The 23,933-nt window shown below is 48.1% G+C and overlaps 2 protein-coding genes across 4 annotated transcripts in view; both read left to right on the top strand.

Annotated features, from left to right (window-relative positions):
• Positions 1-11,311: 11,311 nt before the first annotated feature.
• On the top strand, positions 11,312-13,261 carry LOC120765674 (uncharacterized). Its single transcript, XM_040090762.2, has 4 exons — positions 11,312-11,408; positions 11,510-11,961; positions 12,097-12,174; positions 12,269-13,261. The coding sequence occupies exons 2-4, from the start codon at positions 11,765-11,767 to the stop codon at positions 12,705-12,707; spliced, it is 714 nt and encodes a 237-aa protein (XP_039946696.1). The 5' UTR covers positions 11,312-11,408; positions 11,510-11,764; the 3' UTR covers positions 12,708-13,261.
• Positions 13,262-15,569: 2,308 nt separating this feature from the next.
• The window catches only part of ZCCHC7 (zinc finger CCHC-type containing 7), an 86,868-nt gene continuing 78,504 nt past the window's right edge, over positions 15,570-23,933 (top strand). Inside the window, exons 1-4 of one of the 3 annotated variants that reach the window (XM_040090123.2) lie at positions 15,570-15,681; positions 16,337-16,378; positions 18,697-18,804; positions 20,519-21,229. In XM_040090123.2, coding sequence (XP_039946057.1) covers positions 18,795-18,804; positions 20,519-21,229 — 721 coding nt within the window. In that variant the 5' untranslated portion in view covers positions 15,570-15,681; positions 16,337-16,378; positions 18,697-18,794. Of the gene's footprint in view, positions 15,767-16,336; positions 16,379-18,696; positions 18,805-20,518; positions 21,230-23,933 lie in introns of all 3 variants that reach the window. The other 2 variants (XM_040090122.2, XM_040090121.2) reach the window with 2 other exon arrangements.

Here is a 23,933-nt window from a genome sequence, read left to right as displayed (position 1 = left end):
ACAGGTGGAACTTGTCACCTTGGGGAAGGAAGGTGCTCTGGTCTGGTCAGGCGGTCTATGAGTCCAGCTGGGTGAGTGCAGAGGAGTTTGGCATGTGTGACCAGTGGGTGCTTTCCCACCTCTCTGTCTCACTGCCTGGTAAAGCAGAGAGGACAACAGGCAAGCTAGCACAGTGGCACTCTTCAAAAGTAGATCTATGTCAGCCTGAGAAGGGAAGTCTCTTTGTACTGGATGGACAGTGAGGGAAATTACAAGGAGAATAATGTGTTCAGTCTGGAAAAACAGGCTCTAGCGTGGAAGAGGGTGTTGGTGGGCATTTAGGGTGGAGGGTAGGGTTATATGAGTGCTAAGATCTGCCATGACTGGGGCAAAAAGACTCCAGGATTAACTAGGTGATGAGCAAGGTAAAGATCAGAAACATTCCACTGCTGTTACTTTACCATTTTGTCTCAGATTTTGACATATGCTTTGCTGAAAGCCCTGCCACTTTGGTTCCTGTGAGGCTCCTCAGGCTGCCAGCTCTCTACAGAGAGATCAAGATATTTCACATGGGCAGGGCTGCAGAGGAAAAGATTCAAGTGGCAGCTTCTGGGCATGCAAAGCTCACAGTAAGTAAGGGGGCTCCATGTTAAAAGGAAAAACTGACTTTTGCTAACTACATAGATATCCTGTGACAGGTGACTTGACAGTCCTGACTGCTGAGGTTTCTTTCTATACTGCCTTATCTGCAGGAGTGACACTTAGGCATGGCAGGAGTTTTGATGACTCCCATGACTAGGGACTTTAGGAAGGAGCACAGTCATCCTAGAGGGCAGAGTGAGCCCAGCCTGTCTGCGCCTGTCCCCTGCATCAGTTAGCCCCAGACTGGCACTGCCTGTATCAAGGTGAGGGGAGAAACCCACCTGGTGCACTATCATTGCCTCAGCAGGAAGGATATTATGTGATCCAGAGAGACAGAATACAAGTGGGAAGGCTTGGCCTCCCTTTCCTCCCAACCCTCCTCAAATTCACACTGGCTTACAAACTTCATTAGTGCCAGAGGAACGAGAGGTCTCAGCCAGAGCCTGGCTTCCTGGCACTCTAGCAGCCACGCAAACTTTGCCAATAAAGACAACTTACAAACACACTCCTTCTCCTGCTCCTAATATTGTTTGTTGGGTGTTTTTGTTTGTTTGTTTGTTTTGTTTTGTTTTGTTTTGTTTTTTTCCAAAAGAATACCACTACCAAGCTTTCTCCACCCATCAGAGCATTCTGAAGAAGCAGTCAGGGTGAGATAGCAGACCTGAAAAGTAGATCCTTGTCCTGTACAGGTAAACCAACCAACCGTCATTCTAATGAATTATATGAACACGCTGAATCCTGCCTTGCAGCTGGATGAAATTCAGTCTAACAACTTCATTTTCTCTGGTTCAATACCAGTGTTTTAAAATATAAAATTCTAACTGTGTACTGCAGTTTTTAATCCAAACTTCAGGATGGAGGCCTGAAATTTTAAAACCACACAGAAAAAAATAAGGATTTTTCTACTTGCTCTATTTGCTATCTGAATATTGGAAATGATTTTAAAAACAGAGTTGTACATGTATATCAGATATCATTTGAAGTAATGAGTGTATTTTTCTAATTTTCCCAATGCCAACCTAACAACCCATTTCCAATATCATGCATAATAATTAATTTGTTTTCTGTATAGTAATAAGATTAACAACTTCACATTTACACGGGGTACTGAGTTATGTTCAAATAAAATAAGTTCTAATGAGAAAAATTGGAAGTGGCAGCAAATCAATGTTCCACTCAGCAATCCAAGTTTATGTGTGTTTGTCTACCTTTCCTGCATGATTTTTGTCAAAGTTCCACTGTAAACAGCATAATTTCTTTCATGTTGGGTTAGCCTAGGTAAATATGTTTAATGAACAACAAATACATTGTAAACATTGAAATAAATCTAAATACCTCAGAAAACATCCTGGAAGCTATAGGGTGATTCAACAGATAGGATGCTAAATAGGAGGCTGCACTGTATGAACTCCCCACAGAGAGAAACCTGACACCCTGCACAACATGATTTCAAACTAATTCTTAAATGCTTTATTTTAAAAGATCCACCCATATAGCATGCATCTCTCAAAGAAGCTTTTTTTTTTCCTTTTCTTCTTGTTCTTTTTTTTTTTTTTTTTTTTTTTTTTTCTTTTCTTTTCTTTTGGTCAATAAAACTGGGAAAATTGCTTTCTTTTCAGTAAAACATTAAAACAGTAGCTGAATCCAGCGAATTCTAACTAAGCAGGACAAACACTAGGGAGATTTCTAGTTTTTTCTAGAAATGGATACTCACGGAAGAGCCAGTGCTCCACTCCACTACTCTGCAGTGCCTGCCTGAAACTAAACCTCCAGGATTTGTCTTAACAGCCGTTTTTCCAGGACTCCCACTTAAGCTCACATATCCAGACACTTCAGTAACAAGGTGATGGACATGTTGCAGCAAAACACAGGAATGAGTCATTTTCCCTGAGTATTTACGTACTGGCACTGAGGCCAGTATCGAAACAGCCACTGGTCTCTACTGCCTCTCACAGCCAAGGAAGCTCTGCCCGCTGCGATATGGGTCAGCAGGTACCCGTAAACCTCCTGCACAAATGAAGCCCCCTACCACCAGGCAAAGCCTGGACCTCTTCCCAGGGCAAATGGGCCAAAGTGAGGCCAACCTTTGTACCAGAGCATCCCCAGCACAACTCCGAGGACAGTCCAGATCGAACTGCCAGATGGAGAGTGATGAAAATGAAGCAGCTATTAATAACTTGTTTGTATCGTTTCCGGTACACTTGTTTCCTTGCCTAATTATAGGTGACTCAAGGTTCACTGCCCAACTGCATGGCCATCACTTCCCACAAGACCTTCAGCTGCCAACACCTTCACAAGATTTAAGAGTTTGGGCTGAAATTTTCCACATTGTGTATATGATGCAGACTATGGTTTGTGTTTTGGGGTTTCTGTTTGCTTATCTCTTTGTTTTAGAAAAAGCTTTGATAACAACTAGTCATTTCTTAATGACCTAACAATCACAGAATCATAGAATATCCTAAGTTGGAGGGGACCCACAAGACTCAGCAAAGTCCAACTCCTGACAATCACTGGTGTAATCCTAAGACAACTTTTTTTTAGAATAAGTTTATTTCAGAAGACTGCTTTAACCATTTTTGCCATGAGAACTTCACACTTTGGGGCTCAGAGACACTCCTCCAGGTGACAGATCTACTTTTCCCCCCAGAGAGCTGTACATGCTTGAGGACTCTATGAACTGCTGGTTCCTGTATGATCTGTGAGCACCAGACCACTGACTGTCCAAACCCTCAGATTCTCACATACATTGAGCAGCACGTTGTATTCCACCTCGTACTTCTCGCCACCCAGCTGTGTGTTGGCTTCATAAGGTCGGTGAGGAGTGTGTTTCAGCCTGGTCCGAATGGGGAACTCTTTAGCTTAGGTTTTGTCCTCCCGGGGAAAGAAGCAAGGTTCAGCAGCCAAGAGAATTTAGATCCTTCCCCAAATTTGGGAATGTCGCATTCTGAGCACATAGTACAGCCTGTCTGCCCACTGACAAACAACCAGTCTGTCTCTCTCCACCACAGGAGCCGCCTAAGATGCTTTCAGAGACATATCTTGTCTACTGTGTGTGGGGAATTCAACTAAACAGACCCACTATTTGCTTTCTCCACCTTCTCCTAGACTCATAGAATCATTTGGGTTGAAAAAGACCCTTAATAGCACCGAGAAGAGAAAACTCCTCCGCTCACCTTGCTCCAGCGCTGCCATATGAAAGCCTGCCACTTGTGGTCTTCTGGGCCACCCTGCTTCTATTGTGTGGAATACCTGGACAGGCTTGGTCACCTTGAAGAGATCAGTAATTTTTGCTAATTCCATTGCTGAGAAAAGTAGCAGCCCAACTCAATGCTCAACAGGATGTTGAGCTAGTTATCTACTACTTACGTTTGCAATGAAAATAGCTCAAATTGCAATGTTTTAAAATTGCTCCACGTACATCATCATGACCATGACATTCCAGCGCTGGCAGAGGTTTTTACTACCCTGCTTCCCATCAGCTCAGGAATGGTGGGCAGCCCTGTGCCTCCTGCCAGAGCAGCAGCCATCACAGGCTGGCTTTCCATTGCCCAGGAGAAGGGCAGAGAGCTTTGCCTCCCCAGCCATCTCCCCAGGAGACACGGTGTTCTGCTCCTGCAGCATCCCCAGGGATGTGCTTCTCCAGCTTCTATGACAGAGGCAACTACCACAAGGCAGACACAAGTGGACACCTCACAGAGCAGCTCTCATGTGGTTGCATCATCACCTCAGAAGGCTCCTCTCTGCCCAACAAACACACTTGCATGCCAGCTTTTTCGTATTCAATCAGCATAAACACTGTGAATCCAGAGATCTCGGGTGACAAGGGCCAGAGACTGTGCCCCAATAGTGGTGCCTAGACATGCCACCACAGACTGCCCCCCCGACAGCTCTGCAGTGATGGGCAGGATCTCTCCTGGAAGGCATCTGCACAGACTAAGGCAGGAGGAATGAAGCCAGGCTGAGGCTAACTGGACACTTAACCATGCAATTCCTTTTCTGTTTGTCCCCCAGAAGGGAAAAGTGAAGGAAGAGGCAGTGGGATGTGTGGTGGCCTCGTGGCTAATGTTGCTGCAGCAATCCTAACAACTGTTGGCACGGGCAGTGCTCCAGCTGTCACACTTGCAGGCAGCACACCTTGGGCTGCTTTTGGTGTTTTTTCCCCTGCACTGGCTGCACAGTCTGTGTTTCCCTTCCTTACTGCAAGCCTTGCAGGAGACACCTGGGGCCAGGCCCTGTCCCCAGCCAGCTGCCCCTGAGGGCCCTTCAGATCAGCTGTGGCTTCACAAATTCCCAGGGGAACAGTGACCAAGCTCTTCAGGGTGCTGCAGGGGTGAGGTTTCACACGTGACACACCAGAGGCTGTGACACACCAGAGGCAAGTGGGTTTGTCCTGGTGTTGCTGTCTGAGTTGTTGTTCCACGTGGAGATGCAGACCACATAGCCCCTGGGGGTCGTCAGTCCTGAACATCCACAGGAATGATGTCAGGAGAGAGGAGAACCTGAGAGCTCACTTTGCCTTACTGAACTCCCAGCATCACTCTCCTGGTCTACCCATTCTTGGAGTGAGAGGAGCAGCCTCTGCTGGGATCTTCTTCCCATGCACAAGCACTGCAAAGACAACCAAGAGGAAACACAGTGCTGGGAGCAGGTTGTGGAGTTGCATGGATTGGGGCGTAGGGGTTACATCAGCAGCCTGAGCAGAGTGCTTCACTGCCCGGGTGCTGCTGGATCCAGTCTTCTGGAGGACCCCACCTTCAGCCCCTACATCACCACCCCTCTGACTACGGCCCGCCCTTGGCAGAGGCTGCGGCACCCACCAAGGAAAGGAGGGCAGGTCAGGGTCTGTCCTCCCACAGCAACAGCTCCTGGCCTAGCCAGGGCCCAGTGTCAAAGGGAGGGCTGATGTGGGGCTCTGGAAACAGAACAGGAGTTCACCTTGCTGCAGAAACAGCTATAGGGTAAGCCGTAAAATTAGCTGGGCTGGATTTAACTGGAAATTCTCATGCACCAAAGGAAGATCATCTGGACTACAGAAAGTGGATCTATATCTACCAGGAGTGAGACCTCCAGGATTTGTTCCTGCAGATGGACTGATGATATTTGTCCCAGATTTGTGATCGAACAGGGTAAAATCTCTGCTGATGCTCCTCCCAAAGTGAGAGCGATGCAAACATGTGTTGATCCCTGGAAGACAGCCAGTGAAAGAGCTTGGAGAATCACCTGAGAAACAAAGCTGAGACACAGCCAGAGTGACCCTGGGGCTGGCAGCCAGACCCTCTCCCAAGAGGGGGCACACAGCAAGGGGAAGAGGGGAGAATCGGGTGGATGGGTCTTTGTGCTGGGGCCATGCAGACACCTTGTGTACAGCTGAGGGAGGACAGAGCAATGGGCAGCGTCACAGAAGCAGAGGGGTTGCACTGGCTCTGTCGCCTCGATGGGTCCCATCCCGCCACTCCCGCCCAGGCCAGGTAGGGATCAGGGGAAAGCACTCAGGGAGGAGCCACACAAGGCGTAAAGGGCTGGAAACCTTGTGGGCCCAGACTGCGTGGGCTGGCTGAGGTGTCCAAAAGATTGAAAGCACTATTTATAAGCACCATCTTGGAGAGAAGAAATTTGACAGAGGGGGCTGCTTGGTGCAGCAGACACACTTAGATCATGATCCAGCATGTGGAACATTTCGGGCCAAGGCTAAGTTAGTCTGAAGCAGAAATCCCTTCCATAGGCACCCAGCAGGAACCGTCCATTTCTCACTAAAGGCTGCAGCCGCCACGTGTCTCAGGTTGGCTGTGCACACCTCTCCACACCTTGCATCAGGGAGCTGTGTTCCAAGATTTCCTGGAAAATTCGTTCTGCAAGAACTTAAAATTTCATCATCAGATACAGAAAACTTGTAGGAAAAGTGATGTTAGGAAATACTAAAATCTTGGTGGTGAAATAACCAGACAGGAATATCCTACAGCTGTGCTTGCTAGAGAAGGTATTTACCAGCCTAAAGTCATCACTCCTTCCCATTGCCTCAAACCCTCCCAGTACCTGGAGAGACAGGCACCATGTCTCCAGCTGGCACAGACTGACTCTGCTCCAGATCTGTGCTAATGCCCTTGTTTACATACGGCCTGACACACTCTTAATGCTAACAAGGAAATAGAAGCCTGTGGCTCGATTTACTACGCAATTACACTTGCAAAATAAGAAGGAAAAATAAGCTCGTATTAAGCACTGATACACACATTTTATTCAAGCACAAGTGGCACATGACAATGTGGATTTGCCCTTTGAGATGTCAGAGTTTAATGAAGTAGGAGAAATCCTGCAGAGAGTAGCACAGGACTTAGATTTCTCCTTATGAGGATTAACTTCATGCTCCTGTTTAGAAAAACAAATATTTTCTGCAGTAAATGAAAGTTGTCTTCCAGCTCAGGATAGCCTTTTACTGTCACTGCCAAATTACTTTGTCCTCTGGTGGCCTGTTCCTGACAATGCACATATTTGTAGCTGGACCTGCAACCCCTAGGATCACAAGGCCCCAAGGTCCTGGAAGATAGACCTCTGCATGCATAAGGTCAAGGCAGTCTTTCTTTCACACAAAAAATAACATATGCTCATATCTACATCTTTTTCTGGTGAATGAGGCCTGCAGCCTTGTGGAATGCACTGGAGGGTAACCTGTGGTTGAATAGTGGGTCACTGTCTCTCATGCTCACAGTGAAAGGCTGTCCCTCATGTTGTTTCCTGGACAAAATGTGCAAGACACTGGTTTTGCCACAGCCCCAGGGCACTGCCTAAGCATCGCTGAAACAACTTGGTTTTGGTCCATTTCCCAGGAGAGACTTATTTATAGATGTATTAGACTGTATTAAACTGTCTTTAGCAGCAGAACAGAGGTCCTGCATGCAGATCATCCTTTGCTCTCGATGCCCTCGAGGGCAGCTACCCCCAAAGGCACAGTGTCTCCTCAAAGGACTGTAGCTGGGTGCAGCCCGGTGAGCCCCACAGACCTGATGGAAGCCAAACAGCTGGAAAACTGGTTGCTGCATTACCCAGTCAGACTGACGTTCAGGCTGGCAGCTGAGCAGAGGAAGAGAAATATTCATTCTGGGGGAAAAAGTGACTTTCCTGGGAAACTCCTCTTCATGCTTCCATGAGACTTCCCTTGGAAGTCTCTACTCAACCCTTAATTTCAGAAATTTAGGGTTCAGGAATTCCTACAGAAAGTGAAAAATGTTCCATCACCTTCCAAATGAACAGGTGAGTTATGGAAGGTGATATGCACCTGGGAGTGGTGAACATCCCATACTGAAGGTGCTTGTCTGTCACCACAAGAAACCACAGCAGACTTTCCACGGACTGTGACAGATTTTGCATGGCGACTGCAGACAGTCTCAGAGCCCATGAAGTAGAGCCCCTGCAGTGGCCCTGTGGCCAGCTCTCGCAGCAGTTGCACCCACTGTCACCAGCCATTTGGCTGCACCGGACTGGAGCTGGTGGCTTGTACACCACAAGCTTCTGGTAGCGTGGAAAGCAAGACAGGGAAGAGGAGCGAGCAGGGACTGATGACACAGTTGCATAACTCATTGTTTAGGGAAATGCCGCTAAAAATTTTGGGTTTACACAAAGAGAAATCAGACTTTTGGACTGTCTCTTGATTTGACTGCAAACTAGAAATCTGGGGGAGCAGCATGTTACCCTGCTGATGCTTGTGGAGTCTTACCACACTTCCAGGCACAGTGAGCCGAGATTCAGGATACACCCCTGCACAGCCTTTAGGACTGCTTGGACAAACTCTCAGAACTCCAGCAGAAAGGTCCATCATGCAGAAACCAACATCCTCCTGCTCCAACCTTCTGCCTACCAGAGAATGGGGTCACGGGATAATTCGGGTGCAAGGGATCTCAACAACTCTCTAAATAATCCTCTGCTCAAAGAGGGGCCAGCTATGAGACCAGATCAGCATGCTCTGCTCTTTATTCATCCTGTTCTTGGGAGCTCCTAACAATGGGGACTTCACCATACTGGTCTCATTTAGCAACAATATTCGTTGCTCCTGCTGCAGTGCAAATCCTTGAGACCAGCTGAGAGCTGAGGGTGGAGCAGCTGATTTACTTTCAGGCAGGTGACTTTCCTCCTTTTCCTTTTGTATTTGTGATCAAACCAACGAAATCATGCAATCTGGAGTCCTGGGTGGATCCTCTGTCATGCCCTTCTTCTTCTCTCTCCATGTACATTATGTTTAGGCAAAAACATCCTCCCATAAGGCACTGCCATTCTTACATTTTAATTAACATAGAATAACAAACTTGTAAACTCTGAGCAGATTTGATTTGGAACATGTTGATGCATTTGGCACCAGAAAGTGGGTCACTGATTATATTCCCTCTATGCATCTGGTACCTGTTGTTCACTCTCTGCTGCCATGCCAGGAACACAGGTGCTAAAAATGGAACACTATTGCTCTGGATTTATATGTCTATACTGCATTCAGTGCACAATGTCTTAAACTTATCTTTCACCTTCTGATAGTGCTGCTAAGCAGGATTATTACTTTTTAAGGTTGTGCCTTTTCCCAATAACCCCCCAAAAGGAATGAAGCCTTCCAAATAGATCCATGCATAAGCGAAAGGATGAAACAGCGAATTTAATCATAACGTTTGTGCATGGCTTTCAGACTGACATCTGTACATTAAGAATATGTAAAAGTACCAATTTCATGCTCTGACAGCTTATTTCACATTGATGGGGGATAATGGGGAAAATGCCATGGGAATGCCAAATGTCAAAGCATTACATAATGCAAAGCATTCACACATTGTCTCTGGGGCCATCACCGGCCGTTCCTTAAGGGGAATTTTCTAGTAAAAGAGAGAAACAGAGACTGGGCTGTGCCAAAAGAAAATCGAAATCATGAAGTCAAAGCTAAGAACTATTGGCTGTGTAGCATCAAGTCTTCAAGCAGAGAGTCTTTTCTGTCTTTGAATTGTCCTTTCACTTCTGTCAAAGATGAAATACACATACATTCATTTCAGAAGCTGCAGATCAGCCCCATATTGCTTTCCATGGTGGATCTGACCATTCTTACCACCACTGCCTTCTTTTAAATAACTTATTCTCAGAAATTGTGGATGTTCAGAAAGGAAGCCTCTCCCCTTAATTCCACAACCCTCAGCCCAGGCATGACAGCAGAAGTGTTGTTCTTTAGCAGAGGCTGCCTTAGGAGTGAGAGGAGCACAGGACAATTATCTTCTCCCCTCATCAGACGAGCGATGTTACAGGTTTTGCCCTTAAAATGCTGGGGATTCTTACCTAAAGGAATTGGGAGAGAGGTAGAACACTGTTACAATTATTTTTCTCGTTTAGTGAGAAAATGAAAGTGATTGAGGAAATATTTTCTCTGACAAGGGTCAATGTATTGTAAAGTTCATTCTGTCCTCCAGCAATCTTGCCATACCCAATGGCACTGTAAGTGCTTTGATCGAGTGCTTGGGCAGTTACCTGCAGTGCCAGAGAAGGCAGGTGGACACAAAGGACACGCTGCTGTGACACCAGTGCACAACGTCCCTTGGTGACTAATCTGTGTCCCTGTCACCCTTCACAGACACTGCATGCTACTCCCCTACACAGCTCCATCTTTACCCTCTTTTCTCCACCTCCCTCTGCATTCCAGCTGCCTCCCACTCCCTGTGGCTCTTTCCCAGGTTCCTATATGCCTGTGCCCTTGGCTCTCCGCCCAATTTCACCCTGGTTCTCCTGACTGTCAGCTTTGGTGGCTTTGGCTTCACACAGTCCTTCCCCTCCCTCCACCCATGCCCCCCACTCCCCACATGCTCTTCTGGTCCTCCATTGACTCACGCGGCTGAAACTGTAATTAACAAGCTTTGAAGCACTGTAGAGCTGGCTCTAAGGAGCTAAATAATTACACTCCCTCCTCTCTCCCGCTGCTCCGTTTGAAGCCGCAAAGTGGAGCACTGGGAAGAGGAGGAGCGGATCAGGTGGGGGGGTGGGAATTTAATTAACTTCTGAAGTGCTCCTGTTCCTGCTGCAGACAGCTGAGGATGGTGATGGGCTGTGGCTCAGGAGATTGCACAGATCCAAATACCATGTGGTGAGTGACGTCCCTATGGTCTGTGTCCAGACCCAGTAGCTTTGGGAGCTGCACATCCCTTCCACACCATGATGAAGGGAAACCCTGTCAGGGCACAGCACCTGAGGTCTGCCAGGGTTCCACACTGATGATTTTCAAGCCATTTCACTGTAAAGTCCATTTAAAGTGCCATTCCTGTGACAAGGGCAAGGCAGTTTGCTGATGATGAAATGGGAGGCAAGGTGGGAAAATGTTATCTGCAGAGTCAAATGTCACCTCCTCCCTGTCCTGGTTCAGCTGTTCCTCATCTCATGGCCCATCTCTGCCCTGCCTCTCCCTGCCTTCTTGCCCAGCATTTCCTGAACTGTTTCAATCCTCCTATAGCTGCCACCTCTCCAGCAGTTGTTCCATATGAGGCCAGTGCAGAGAATGCTGCCTGCTCCTGCCTGGTAGAATGGGGCAGGTCCATCTCTGAGCTTCAAGGGGGATGAGTGGTTCACCACCTCAGAGTTGACCACTTTTACTAGATCAGGATAGACGAAAATGGAGTTCACATGCTCACACACACAACACGAAAAAACTCCCATCAGCTGCAGCTTCCAGATGAAAAGAATACGATTGGTTTCAGGAAACAGTCTATGCAAGTCAAAGACAACTCCCCTGGGCACAGGTGACCAGAAGTACAGCCCACTTGATTCAACAAGTCCAGGTAAAAAAAAAAAAAAAAAACCCTGCAAAATTAGGCTCTTAAATAGAAGATTGTTGCCCAAATAAATTTAATTAACCTCCTTGCCTGCTTGCATTTTTCAGTCACATCCTCGTGTTGCTCCACAGTGGAAGAAACATCACCCAAATGTTTCCACCACCACCAAGTGTCCTAAGATTTTCCTCAGCAACGCTCTTGGACAGGGTGTCACCTTGCAGCTGTGAATTCTAGGAATGCCAGGTGAAGCTGCATCTCTCATAAGCCCTTTCATCTCACAGAGCTGGTGTCTAGCAAAGTTAGAGGAACAGCAGCCAGCACCCTGACACAGAGACTTTATTAATGTGTAATACTGCTGAGGCATGTTCTGGGTGGCTTTTGTGCTGTTACCCTCAGAACTTTCGTGGTGTTTCCCTCAACGTTTAGAAACACACTTTGGAAATAATGAAACGGGAAACACAATTTCGGGGTCCTTTCTGATGGCTCTTGGCCCCAGCGTCAGAGCCACAGAGGATCCCCTGATGCTGGGAGCCGAGCGGAGGCTGAAGATCGATACCCGGTGAGCAGCATCAGGCTAGCAGAAAGGCCGCGCATTCTGGGGTGCCACCTGCCGGTACCTGGGCCGCGAACTGACGGGTTACATCCCGGGGAAACGTCCCTCTTCCTTCCTTTTTCTTTTTTGAGCCACATGCAGGTTTTGGCAGAAAGAACGACGGTCTCCACCCGTCTCCCGCAATCTGGAAGCCTGCAGGAGACACAGCTCTGTCCCCAGGTATTTGAGGCTGCCGCAAAGCCACCTGTCCCCGCACGGGTTTCTCCGCAGGCGGACCCGTTCCTTCCCGCTGTTTTTGTGCATCCCTGCGCAGGGCAGGCAGGCGGCGGGAGCACGGGCTCCGCGGGGGACGGGCTCAGAGGATGGGCGCTCCTTTCCCTGCACCGACAGAGCTTCTGGCGGGTCTGAGCAAATCGCAAAGGTCACAACACCCCCGGGCCCCTTCCCGGGGGAACCCGCTGTCCGGAATCCGGCGCCGAGGGTGCCGGTGCCCAGCCTCGCAGCCTGGACTGGCAAGAGACTCCCAGCTCCCAGCACACGGTGTCGGGTCGGCAGCAAAGAAAGTGGCTCTGGAGCCGGCTGTTCCCTGCAGCCCTGCGGCCCGTTTCTGGGCTGCAGGAAGACGCCTCCTGCCAGCCCGAGCAGCTCGGAACTCTGAGAACTGTGGAGGAAGAGGGGACGTTCCCCGGGCAGGGAGTGAAGCCCCTCAGCTAAACCAAGAACCACCGGGGATTGTTGCTCAGCACCTGTGATGGGGTGCCAAGGTGTCGGACCATACCTTTCTATCTGACCTAGAGATGGGGCAACTGAGAGGCGTTTTAAAAACTTTTATTCCATTTTCAGTCTCATGTGAAGGGTGAGACAGTACAGATGTTGTAATTCATGCCATCACAATCAGAAGCCAAACTATTTCTTAATTATAATACATTATAAGCGTTTCTTGGCCTATCAGTCTTTGCTACACAATGCTGCTAATGCCTTAATCATCTAAAATTACTCTTTGTGGATCCTACTACAATACCTCTTTCATAATTCTATTTCTCCAAAGTATCTAGTCTATTTGTAAGGCCATAATTTGAAACCTGTTTCTAGTTCTATTTTTCTCCCAATAATGTCCATTTCCCACACCAAGGGAGTGACACCTGCTCGTCTCCCAGCCACGAAGTGCCCTGCAGCAAGGCCAGACTGGAGCTGCGCCACTCCCATCCAGGGTGAATGATGTCCCCTGAGCTGTGGTGGCCCTGAGGCAAGGTGGGAGAGAATCCCTTAGGACAGGTGACAGGCAATGGATGGCTCAGAGGCAGTTGCTGACTTTTTACTATGATGCCACCCAAAATAACTTCCTTTCAGGGGCAAATTCAGAAAGAATGGCTTCTTGCAAGCATAAAATGCCATCATAGTCAGTGCTAAATCCAAATGCTCTATCTTTCTCCTGCCGTGTCTGTAAATAGAGAATTTTATTTCCTGGAAATGCTCTGGGGAAAACCTACCTGACCTGAGGTCTTTCTCCAAACGTGTGTTTTGCACTATTTCAGTGGCAGTGCAGTGGGGGCTGATGGGGCAGAGACACTGCCCACTCCACCACCCAGCCAGGAGAGGGCAATCCCACGCCCAGGCACCTGCCTGGCTGTGGCAGGATGGCAGCCTGCAGGGAGGGGTCAGGGTCAGTAATTTGGTAGACTGAGGTCAGACACAGGCATGGTTCCAGGGGTTATCCTCAGGGTCCTGACAGTTGCATAACATTCTGCATTCACCTTTTAATAATCTTAACAGTGTATGTTTTACAGCAATTAATTATCTGGTATATCTGAGTAGGTTGCATAACATACAGAAGCATTAAAAATATTTTTGTTTTGAAAGGTGCCATGATAAGATCAGAGCAAAGTACCTGAGGCCAGTACTGGGCATCACAGCTACGTCAGGTTCCACTCACTCTCTGCCAGAAGATAAAACCTTCCTAACTTGGTTGGTTGGTTTGGTTCTCTTCTTCCCAGACCAAGAGCCAGGAGGATCAGAGAAACACGTTATCCAGCTTTTCAAGAAGCAGTTTTTCAGCCAACACATACCTAGTGCTTGCAGAGGCAAATCACAGGTCTTACACACCAGTAATGTTGAAAATAGAGTACTTACACTGCATTAAGGAAACCCCCAAAGTCTGAAAGGTCTAAAAAAAATGAGATGGAAAATGAAAGCTCTGGGCTCAGTGGATGTGACAGTGCATGTCTGTCTGTCTGCACAGGCAGCCCTGCTGGCCACAGTGGAGTGGGGCAGCATGGAGGGGCAGCTCTGTGGCTGCAGGGCAACCAGGCACACCACTGTCCCTGCAGCAGCGGACACAGCTGTAATCTCCCTCAACCCCCTGCATCTTCTCACTCATCCCCGTGTGCCTCTCCCTCCCCTCGAGGCTCTGTCTGACTCCTTGCTGCTACATGCTACAGGTCACCCCACCTGCTACGCTCACAAAAGTAGAAGCACACCACACACACCCCTGCATGACTCCATTTGGCAGTACTGAACAGGACGTCTGTTCATGAGGGTGAGGGCTCCTCTCCATGCACATCTTTGTGTGTGGAGGTCCCAGAGCTCGCCTGAGGAGCTGGACCCCTGGCCAGAGGATCCGTGCGTGGAGGCGCAGCAGCAGAGGGAGGTGGCGTGTCCCTGATAAACAGGCACACACCAGCAAGGGCAATCAGAACCAACTGCAAGGCCGTGCTGGTCGGCAAGCGGGCCAGGAAGCGTGGGGTGAATACTGGAGACGGCTGGGATTTTTTCAAGTTCACTGGTGAGAGACAGTAGGGCTGGGCGCAGATTTGTCTGCAAAGCACTGCTGGGGACACGGGGCAGGCACGGCTGCTGACAGAATGGTCCAGCAAGGGTGGCAGGACCCTTGTGGTGCGCTGTAAGCGCACAGGTACATACCTGTACCTCCAGGCACATGTGACACTCTCAGGGCTGCAGCATTTCTGCTGTGGAGATGGACTGGGAAAGCTGCAGATGTCCACCTGGACAAAAGGCGGCTCTGGAGAGACTTTAGAGCCCCTTCCAATGTCCACAGGGGCTCCAAGAGAACTGTAGAGGGACTTAAGACAGGAGTTGGAGCGGCAGAACAAGAGATAGGATATTAGGAAGAAAGTCCTGCCCACGAGGGTGGGGAGGCCCTGCCACAGGTTGCCCAGAGGAGCTGTGGCTGCCCCACACCCGGAAATGTTGCAGGCCAGGTTGCACTGGGCTGGAAGCAACCCGGTCTAGTGGCAGCTGTCCCTGTCCATGCCTCGGGGTGGGACTGGGTGAACTTTAAGATCCTTTCCCACCCCGTCTCTTCTCGGATCACGCCACCCGCCGTGCCCATGTCCTCTCATGGAGACGCGATCCTCCGACAGGACTTTGCCACCGGGCCGGGCGCACACCACACCCCGCGGCCTGAGGGGCGCTGGAAAGCCCGCCCCCCGCGCACGCGACTTTCGGTAAATTCTCCCCAAGGCCGCGCCCCCGACCCGCGCGCGGCCCCGGGGGCGTGGCCGTGGGCGGGCCCAGGGCGGCAGGAGCCGCGCGAGGGGCGGGGCCCCGAGCGGGGCGGGGCCAGGGCGGTGGGGCGCAGGGCGGGGCCGGAAGCACGTGGCCGCGCGGCGGGGCCAGGCCACGGCCACTTCCTGCTCGGCGGGTCCCGGCGCGGCCGGAACGGAACACCGGCACTGAGGGGCTCCTGGCGCTGAGCAGTGTCCGTGGGTGAGCGAGTGAGTCAACCAGTCAGCCACACAGTCAGTCCCCGTACCGAGTACTGATACCGGCTGAGTTCCGGTATCGGCACTGAGTGAGTACAGTCCGTGACTACCGGCACTTGGCCCTACCCGGCTCCGGCATCTCCCGGCCCGACCGAGATCCTGCCCTGCACGGCGGGCCCCACTCCCCAAGGCCCCGGCCCCGGTTCCGCCCCGTCCCGTCCCGTCTCGTGGCGGCTTCTCCGCACCAGTCGCGGCTGCGCTACCGGGATCGCCCCGCGGTCCGGGCCCGGTGTCCGTGATCCTGGCCCAGGTTCCGGCTCCGCCGTGTCCCGGTCTCTCCGGCAGCCCCGGGAACAAGTCCCGGTCCCCAGCGGCCCTGGAGTTCCGGAGGAGGGCTCTGCGTGTGCCCGGACCCGCACTCCGCGTGCTCCGTCGGCCGCCACCGGTGCTCGGGGCGTGCGTCCCTTTCCCCCAGGATGTCCCTCCCCTTCCCCGGCATCCCCATTTCTGATTTGTTCCCCCTCACCAGACCGCATCCAGCCCTAGGATCCAAGGAAAAGCATGTCGCTCTTAAACACGATTTGTAAAATGGTTGTGGGAAGGAAAAAAAATCTACTGAAAGTCTTGAAGTAAGCGTGAAATGTTTTGTTATTTTCCAGGATTCGGGTGTGGAAGAGAGGTATTCCTGTGACATCTTGAAGGTACAGCTGCCACTAGAAAAATGCTGACCTCTTCTCCAAAGCTTTGCTTCTCTCTTTAAGCTTCACTTAAAGAAAATCCAGAACAGTTGTATCGCCTCAAAGAGCCAATGGGACAAGGATAGGATGTGCATCTCAGTATTTAGCCAAAATCACTGTTAGATCATGGAAAATGAGGGCAGAGGCTACTCCCAACCCAACTCCTGACACTTTTCCATGTTCCTCTGTAAGGGCTTCTCCCCTCCACATGGGGCAGCCACAGGTGACTGACAGCTGCAGTCTCACCTGGGCACAGATGAGGGTTGTGCCTTTCTCACCTGCTCTGAGAACCACGTGGTTGCCTCTGTGAAGCACAGCTGGAATCACAGTGGGTACAGAAACAGAGCAGGGGAGGACAAGCAGTCTTCTGACACTGGCTTCTGTTAATAACTATATCTTTGGGTAGGTTTTATAAATACATTTAGGTTTGACATTTTCATATCTTATCAGTTGTGATTTTCATTTCAGTCATGAGCTTCATAATGATAATTTTCTCATGGAATCCAGGCAATGCAGGGTGCAAAAGCAGCTACAGCAGCTGTAGTGAAAGGTCTCATTCACGTGCTCTGGAACATTCAAGTTCTTTGTCAGTTTCATACTGTGCCCTTGCAGTGTCTGTGTCTCAGCAGTCTGAAGCACCAGGCAGTTTATGTATCACAAATACAACTAAATTTAAAGCTGACAAAAAGTCTGGCTCCTACTGCCCCAGCATCAAATCCCCGGTTCTGTTGGATAGTAAGGTAATTTTCTTGAAAGAGCTTTCTTTTTCATTTTGCTGTTTCTGTGTGTAACAGCCTGACAGTAGGGTTGTATTTTGTCTTCCAAGGCAGCAGAGAGCATGTTTGCATCTCAATTTTCAGTGCAGCCATTATCAAAAAGGGTTAGAATTTGTCTGTGGAGATCAAGCAGAGAATGAGATACTTAAGGAAATATTTGGATTCGTGAATTTGTGATGGGAACAGTACACTTGTCTGAAAAGTCACATGCAATGGAAGAAGTAATCTCCATGTTTTAGTTTTCATTTGAAATTTTCAAGAAATCTCAGTATTTGAAGTTAAGCACGATGAGCTCTGGAAGCTGTTAGAAGTTGAGAAAGCAAGAGCAGCAGAAATGCTGGAGTTAAGCAGTGGAAAGGAGGGGTTGGTAGGGAGAGTTGAGGTAGGTGAACAGGAATGACATGGGAAGGGCTGCCCTCAGCTTCTTACTTCAAAGTCTCTTCTGCAGATGGGTGAGACCTTAGCACCCCAAACCCCCTTCAGGATTTTGGCTGAGGTATCCTGATTAACTTGTTTGTTATTTCTTGTTTGTCGGCCTTGCTCTTCCTCCCTGCTTTGAGTTGCCAGTGGCACCTCCCTTTTGACTGCCTGGTGCTGCTGCCACTCCTGCTGCTTCATCACATGTGGGATGTCAGGTTTATAATGGGCCAGATGAAAAATGCTGGCAAGCAGTGTTTGAAAATTATCCCTGTCATTGCTAGCCACAGCCAGTAGCAGGTTTTTTTTGGAAGTGGTTAGAAGGAACTCAGATGTCTGTGATTTTTTAATATTAACATTGCTAGCCCTTTACTTGAACTGTCCTTACTTAGGGGCTCCCTGGGAGGCAGTCAGGTTCTTTTGAGGAAGGTTGTGCTCTGGGTTCAGGTAGGAGTGGGATTCCTCTTGATAAAGGGGTGGGGTTCTACTGTTGCCAGGGGTTTGAAGTTTGGGTGTTTTTTTTGAAAGCAAGGCAATCTAGTTCCAAAGTAGAATGTGTCAGTATGTTGTTGCTCCCTGCAGCCTATCAAATCAAGTAGTCTTTGCAGGACTAATATTTTTTTGTGTGTTGTTCACACTCAGATGTGAGCAGTGTCTTTATGATAGTCCAGCTGGAAGTGAGATAGGTGTAGCACTTAAAGGTGAACACAGCTGAGAGAACAGTGACCCTAGGTGTCTTTTCCAGCCAAAACCCTTCCATGATTCTATGGAAAGGATGTTTGCCCATAATCTAAATTTCTCACTGGCAAAAGGAAATCTGAAGTACATTCAGGTCTTTCTCTGAGTTACCCATATTAACTCAGTGAGAGACTGCTTCAGCTTGACAATCTGAAAAACAGCAAGGCTTTGTTGAGCTCCTCTTCCCTTTCCTTAAGGCTGTGTTTGTGTCTGCTTTGATGTCAGATACCTGACATGGCTGTTTCTCTTTCCTGAAGAGGAAAGGAAATGGCTCTGGACTGAGTGTGAGAATGGTGAGCAGCAAGGCTTCAGATGATGTGGTGCTGATGTTGGATGTTTCTTGTTTCCCAGTGGCCTGGTGTGCATGCTGAGCAAGAGGAAGAGCCCTTCATTATCCCACTCACGTGTGGACCTGAGAGGAGGAGGAGCTGTTGTTTGACCTGTGAAGGATGGATCAAAGTGAGTGTTGTGCTTGCCGCCTGTTTATGCTGTTGCCTGGACTGTGAAGTGTCCATGAGTCAGCTCCCTGGATGCTTGAGGGAGGAAGTTGTTGTTCAGCTGCAAGTTCTTAGCAGTGGTCACTGCTTACTGTGTGTGACTTTATCCACTGGGTGATAAAAGGGGAGCAAGGAGTACTTGGATTCAGTTGGCTTTTGGAGTATCACTAAAAACACAGCATCTTCAGGAGGATTTGTTACTTTCCTGCATTACGGAAGGTCTCTTATCACACCTCATAACCATGTGTTAGTATTGTGGATGTGCTTGATTGGAGCTCTGTTCTTGCTGTGTGGATAGGAACAGGTTGCAACCTGTTTGAAACAGGGACCCCATGTGAAGCTGACAAAAATGTTGAAGTTTGGGGCCTTCATTTGGTTTGTCAGATGTTTTTCTAACTACAGCCATTCAGGCACCATTGTTTTACTTTTTCTTCCTTTCTTCAGCATCTAAAGCTAGGTAATGGTGTAAAGTAGATTTATTGTGTCTACTACCGCCTTGTTCTTTCATATATTGGTCATATTAGGTGTTATGTTTACTTAGAAACCTGGGTAAGAGAGGGAAGCTTTCATAATAGGAACCTTTGGGTTCTTTAAATACTGTCATCATACAAGTTACTTCTGTACAAAGCTCATAAATCTGAATTTTTGTGTGTGTGTGCAACTAAGTGGATTTGAACAGTACCATGCAACTCTTTTTACCCAGCCAAAAAGCTGAACTCCATCTGGCAGTTTCTATGTCTAGAAAAAGCTGGATGACTTTCATGGGAGTAACTGTAATGCAGAAATACAGACAGACTTTTAGAGGAAGTGTTCGATTTCCTATACTCCATGCATCATGTGGTCATGAGCACAAGGTAAGGTAGTTTTTCAGGGAGGCAGGGTGACTTTAGAGCGTCCCTGTATTACCTGTCTTGCAAGGGAGCAGGCTGTGAGCTCCGAACGCACTCATCCTTGGGCTGGGATCACAGGGTAGCCGAGCTGGGAAGAGCCTCCAACAATTTCAGCCCTGACTTAAAGCTGAGTCACCTGGAGCCTCTTGCTCAGGATTGTGCCTAGCTGAGGTTTGAAGATCCTCAAGAGTGGAGGCTCCACAGCCTTTCTGGGCAACAGAGTTACATCTAAGTGGAATTCCATGTATTTTCATATTTTGTGTCCATTCCCTTTCAAGTTCTTGCTGGGCAGTACTGCAGTGGTTCTGCCTTGTTCACTCCCCATGCCCCAGGTCCTTGTGAGCATGAATAAATCCTTCTGAGCTTTCTCTTCCGGCGCAGTAGCAGTCCTGGCTTGACCTTCTGCAACAGGTGTTCCAATCCCTTAATGGTTTTAGTGGCTCTTTGATGCACTCGTTCCAGGACTGGAGAGCCCAAGGTGCACACAGCATTCTGGGTGTGGTCCTTGAGCATCCAGATGACCTTCCTTCTGTGGGAGTGGAGAACTCAGTAAATGCCACTTTCAGGAGCCAAAGGAGTTGAACTGAAGAAGTAGTTATGGTTAAAGCAAATAGCTTTTGCTGTTTCACATTTGAACACAGGTAGCTGTTAGATCTGCTCAGTTTTATGTTCTGTGTTCAGAGCTCCATGACTCACCGGAGCAATTTCAAGAAGACCAAAGGTATCATTTGAAGGTTTATTTTGGACGTGTGACCATTCTGATATAATGGTTTGATTTTTTTGTAGACTCAGAGTCTTCACTTTCCAGAATGTTTACCGGGTATGATGATCCCGAGAATACTGAAGTGTATGAAGATGAACTTTATCCCGAGGAATCATCCAGTGAGCAGAGTGTGGATAGTGAGGTGGAGTTTCATCTCTACAGCCAGATCCACTATTCCCAGGATCTTGGTGAAACCAGCACACTGGAAATGGATGAAGAAGCTGATGCTGGAGAAGCCATGAGTCAAAGTTCAGGTCTAACTGAGAAACAGGATAAAGATGAGAAGCTCACTGAACTCAGTGGTGGTGGTATTCAGCTTCCAGATGAGCCTGAGGTCATCATCCTGTCCGATACACCAGATGAAGACAGCATCTACAAAAGCAAGGCAAGGCGGTCGAGATGCTCTTCAGCTCAAGGTGGAGTGCACATCCCCCCGGTGCCTTCCACACCAAATCACACCAAAGCTGCTGGATGTAATGCCCCGTGTCCCCCTGAATCTGGTAAGGGCACACCAAGGCAGAGAAACAGCACCATAGGGAGACCCACCCCAACCTGTTCTGCTGGACCTCAAGCCATCCACGACGTGTTGTTCATAGACAACAGCTCGGAGGAGGAGAGCTTGAGCTCTGACAGTGATAATGTCGAAAGCTGGATGCTCTTGGGAGCTGGTGTTGATGACAGGGATGGAGACATCATGCTGAACCTTGAGGGCTGTGGCACTCCTGTCCACAGAGGTTAGTGCTTTTCATTGGCTTGTTCGTTCTTGTATGGGGACAACAATTTGCAATGATGCTGATGTCTGTACTTGAAAGATGAACAGAAAGCAAATGAGTGCATGGCAATGGATGCAAATCTGTGGTAAATGAAATGGTCATTATTTGTACCATTTCAATACCTTTATTTCAGCGGCATGACATGTGGAAGGAAAGACGGCGTTTTTCCTGGTAGAAATTTAAAAGTCATATCAGAGTGATTTGTACTGTGAACTTTTCAACCTTGCCATGTATTGTGTGTTTCTGGGAACGTATAAGAAGTTGCTGTGTGCCAGACCAGTGATCTTTCAACTCAGGACAGGGGTGAGCTGTAACAGGAAGGAGGCAAGGGGTGGAGGAGAGACCTGAGTGTTTCCCCTGCCTGAACTGAGCATCTGGCTGCCCCCTCAGTACTCTTGACAGTTTGGGCTGTTCATCAGAAGTTGACTGACTCTTCTCATGTCCATTCTGCACTAAATTCAGAGAGCCAGCCCCAGCCACTAAAGTCTGACATTTTGGTGTTTTGAAAAACTTTTTTGCACATTACAGAATGGAAGGTCCATAAAAGTGGTCAGTGCGACAGAGTTTAGGCGAGTGTTTACAATAACCATTGTGTGTAATATACACTGTGATCAGCCAGGATTTTTTCTTGCTCACTGCTTTTCTGGAGCACAAAGGCCATTGCTGGGAGCAGCATCCTCCTTGCCAGGTTAAGGGAAACCCTGACCCAGACAGAGGCTGGAGAAAGAAATAAAAAAGAGAAATTTATTTATAAAGTAAGATAGACCATACTTTGAAAGAAGTTGAAAAACTCTGTATGCCATAACTTTATTTGGTGCACGTGTAAGTGTGGAGGTTTTGCATGGAATGGAGCATTCTGTGACACCGATCAGCAGGCTGACATCAGTGTAGGTTTTTTTGTCAGTGCTTATAAACAATTTCTGCTGTTCACATGCTGCTCTTGTGATGTGTGAGAGGGAAGAGCTGAGGAATATGCTTTGCCTTCTTCTTTGGTGAAACGTGTATTTCAGGACCATAAATGTTGGATAACCTTCTGCTGGAGTTGTGTGTGGTTTTGCCTAGCTTAGCACATTTTGTGGCTACACAGATTTTAAAGCACTCTGTCACTGTGTCGTAGGCCCTAATAAGCACACCATGTTTGGAATGCATGTCATTTTTTCCTCCTTACAAATCTTTTAAAAGTTTCTAAGAATTGTCTTGCGCCAGTGCTGACTGAGGGGGCTGTTAAAAGTCAGATGGGAGTTTGGTACCAGGGGAGAGTAGCTTTTTGCTAAGTTATGTCCTGTTTTTGTGACAAATATTGCAATGTTTCTGGTTCATAGTGAATGTTGGCAATAAGCAAGCCACATACAGAGCACACAACAGTGGTAGAATTTCCTGCACTCTATGAATGGGTCACACTGTTCAGAACTAAAATTGTATCATAGAGTATAAGCAATATGAACAGTTTTTGAGGTGTTTTAGTGGGAAGTCAGACACAGTCATGCGAGGTCATAAATATGCCTGCTCTTCTCCTACTCTGGTTTTGTTCTCAATGGTAGGCCAGAACCTTCTCAAAACCTCTCCAGATTCTGTTGGATGCCGCTCAAATAGCTGTGGTGCATGAAACTTTGGTTCAGCCGCTCCTTTTCTAATATATGCTGTGATCCCCATGCATAGGCTTAGAATAAATTCTGTTGTAGGTATGTGTGTGTGTAATGAAAAACCAAAACAGCATCAAAATAGTTGTAGGGAAGAGAAGCCATAAATGTTCCTAATGTACAGTAACTGTAATTTGTTTACTGAGCTTGTTTCTCTCATCCTATAGACAATAATGTTGTAACATGCCTAAGAGAAGGTGTCCTTGCCCATGGCAGGGGGTTGGAACAAGGTGATCTTTAAAGCCTCTTGGAACCAAAACCATTCTGGGGTTTTGCAGTTCTATAAATGACTCTGCTGAAACATGAATATAAAAATTTTCAGTTCAATGAAATGTATTTTTTAAATGTGTATATTGGCAAATTATCCTCTCAGAGATGTTCTCTGCTCATGCGTTTAAAATATTTTGAGACATGCACAGTTCTGCTTTCGGGTTACTAGAGAATGAGATAAGTGTTTTGGCGACAACACTGTGTATAAATTATAGTTTTAGGGCCTGCAATATCAGTAGGGATGGTCATAGTGTGTAAGAATTCAGGAAGCCTTGCCTTTCCCTTCTTCCCTGAAGCTGCCTGTGACTGTATGTTGGACAGTCGTGACAGTGTTGTGGTGTGTCTAGTGTCCAGTTTGCTTCCCGTGGAAAAGGGAACTGAAACGTGAAAAGTCCTCTGACCGTGAGAACAGCCGGTTGTGTCAGTCATTTGATGAGTCTGTTTTCACATCTGAGTCCCTGAATGGAGATGCTGAGCTTCCTTTGCATCAAAAACAGCCCCTTAAGCAAAGGAATTGAGCATATCTCCTTATTGTGTTCACTCTCCTACACCTCACTTGCCTAACCTGCTCTTGTCTAACAACCTTATTATTTTAATATTCCCTGTAAACAAATAATGCTGTCCTGATACCTGTAGTGCACAGACTTTCCCCTATGCCGCTCTCCAGATCCAGTTACTGGTATCTGTTGTGAAGGAAAGAAATGTTGTTTGGCTGTGGGACATCAGCTCTGGGTTCTGGTGGCAAATCAAGGTTT

Source organism: Hirundo rustica, chromosome Z, assembly GCF_015227805.2.
Source record: "Hirundo rustica isolate bHirRus1 chromosome Z, bHirRus1.pri.v3, whole genome shotgun sequence".
Taxonomy (NCBI): domain Eukaryota; kingdom Metazoa; phylum Chordata; class Aves; order Passeriformes; family Hirundinidae; genus Hirundo; species Hirundo rustica.
Note: the sequence above shows the minus strand (reverse complement) of the source record. Positions and strands in the feature narration are given on the sequence as shown.

Coding starts and splice junctions, on each gene's coding strand:
- LOC120765674 (XM_040090762.2), top strand. CDS start 11,765: ATGTTCTGGGTGGCTTTTGTGCTGTTACCCTCAGAACTTTCGTGGTGT. Junction 11,962..12,096: donor AGGCTGAAGATCGATACCCG/GTGAGCAGCATC, acceptor AGCCACATGCAG/GTTTTGGCAGAAAGAACGAC. Junction 12,175..12,268: donor AGACACAGCTCTGTCCCCAG/GTATTTGAGGCT, acceptor ATCCCTGCGCAG/GGCAGGCAGGCGGCGGGAGC.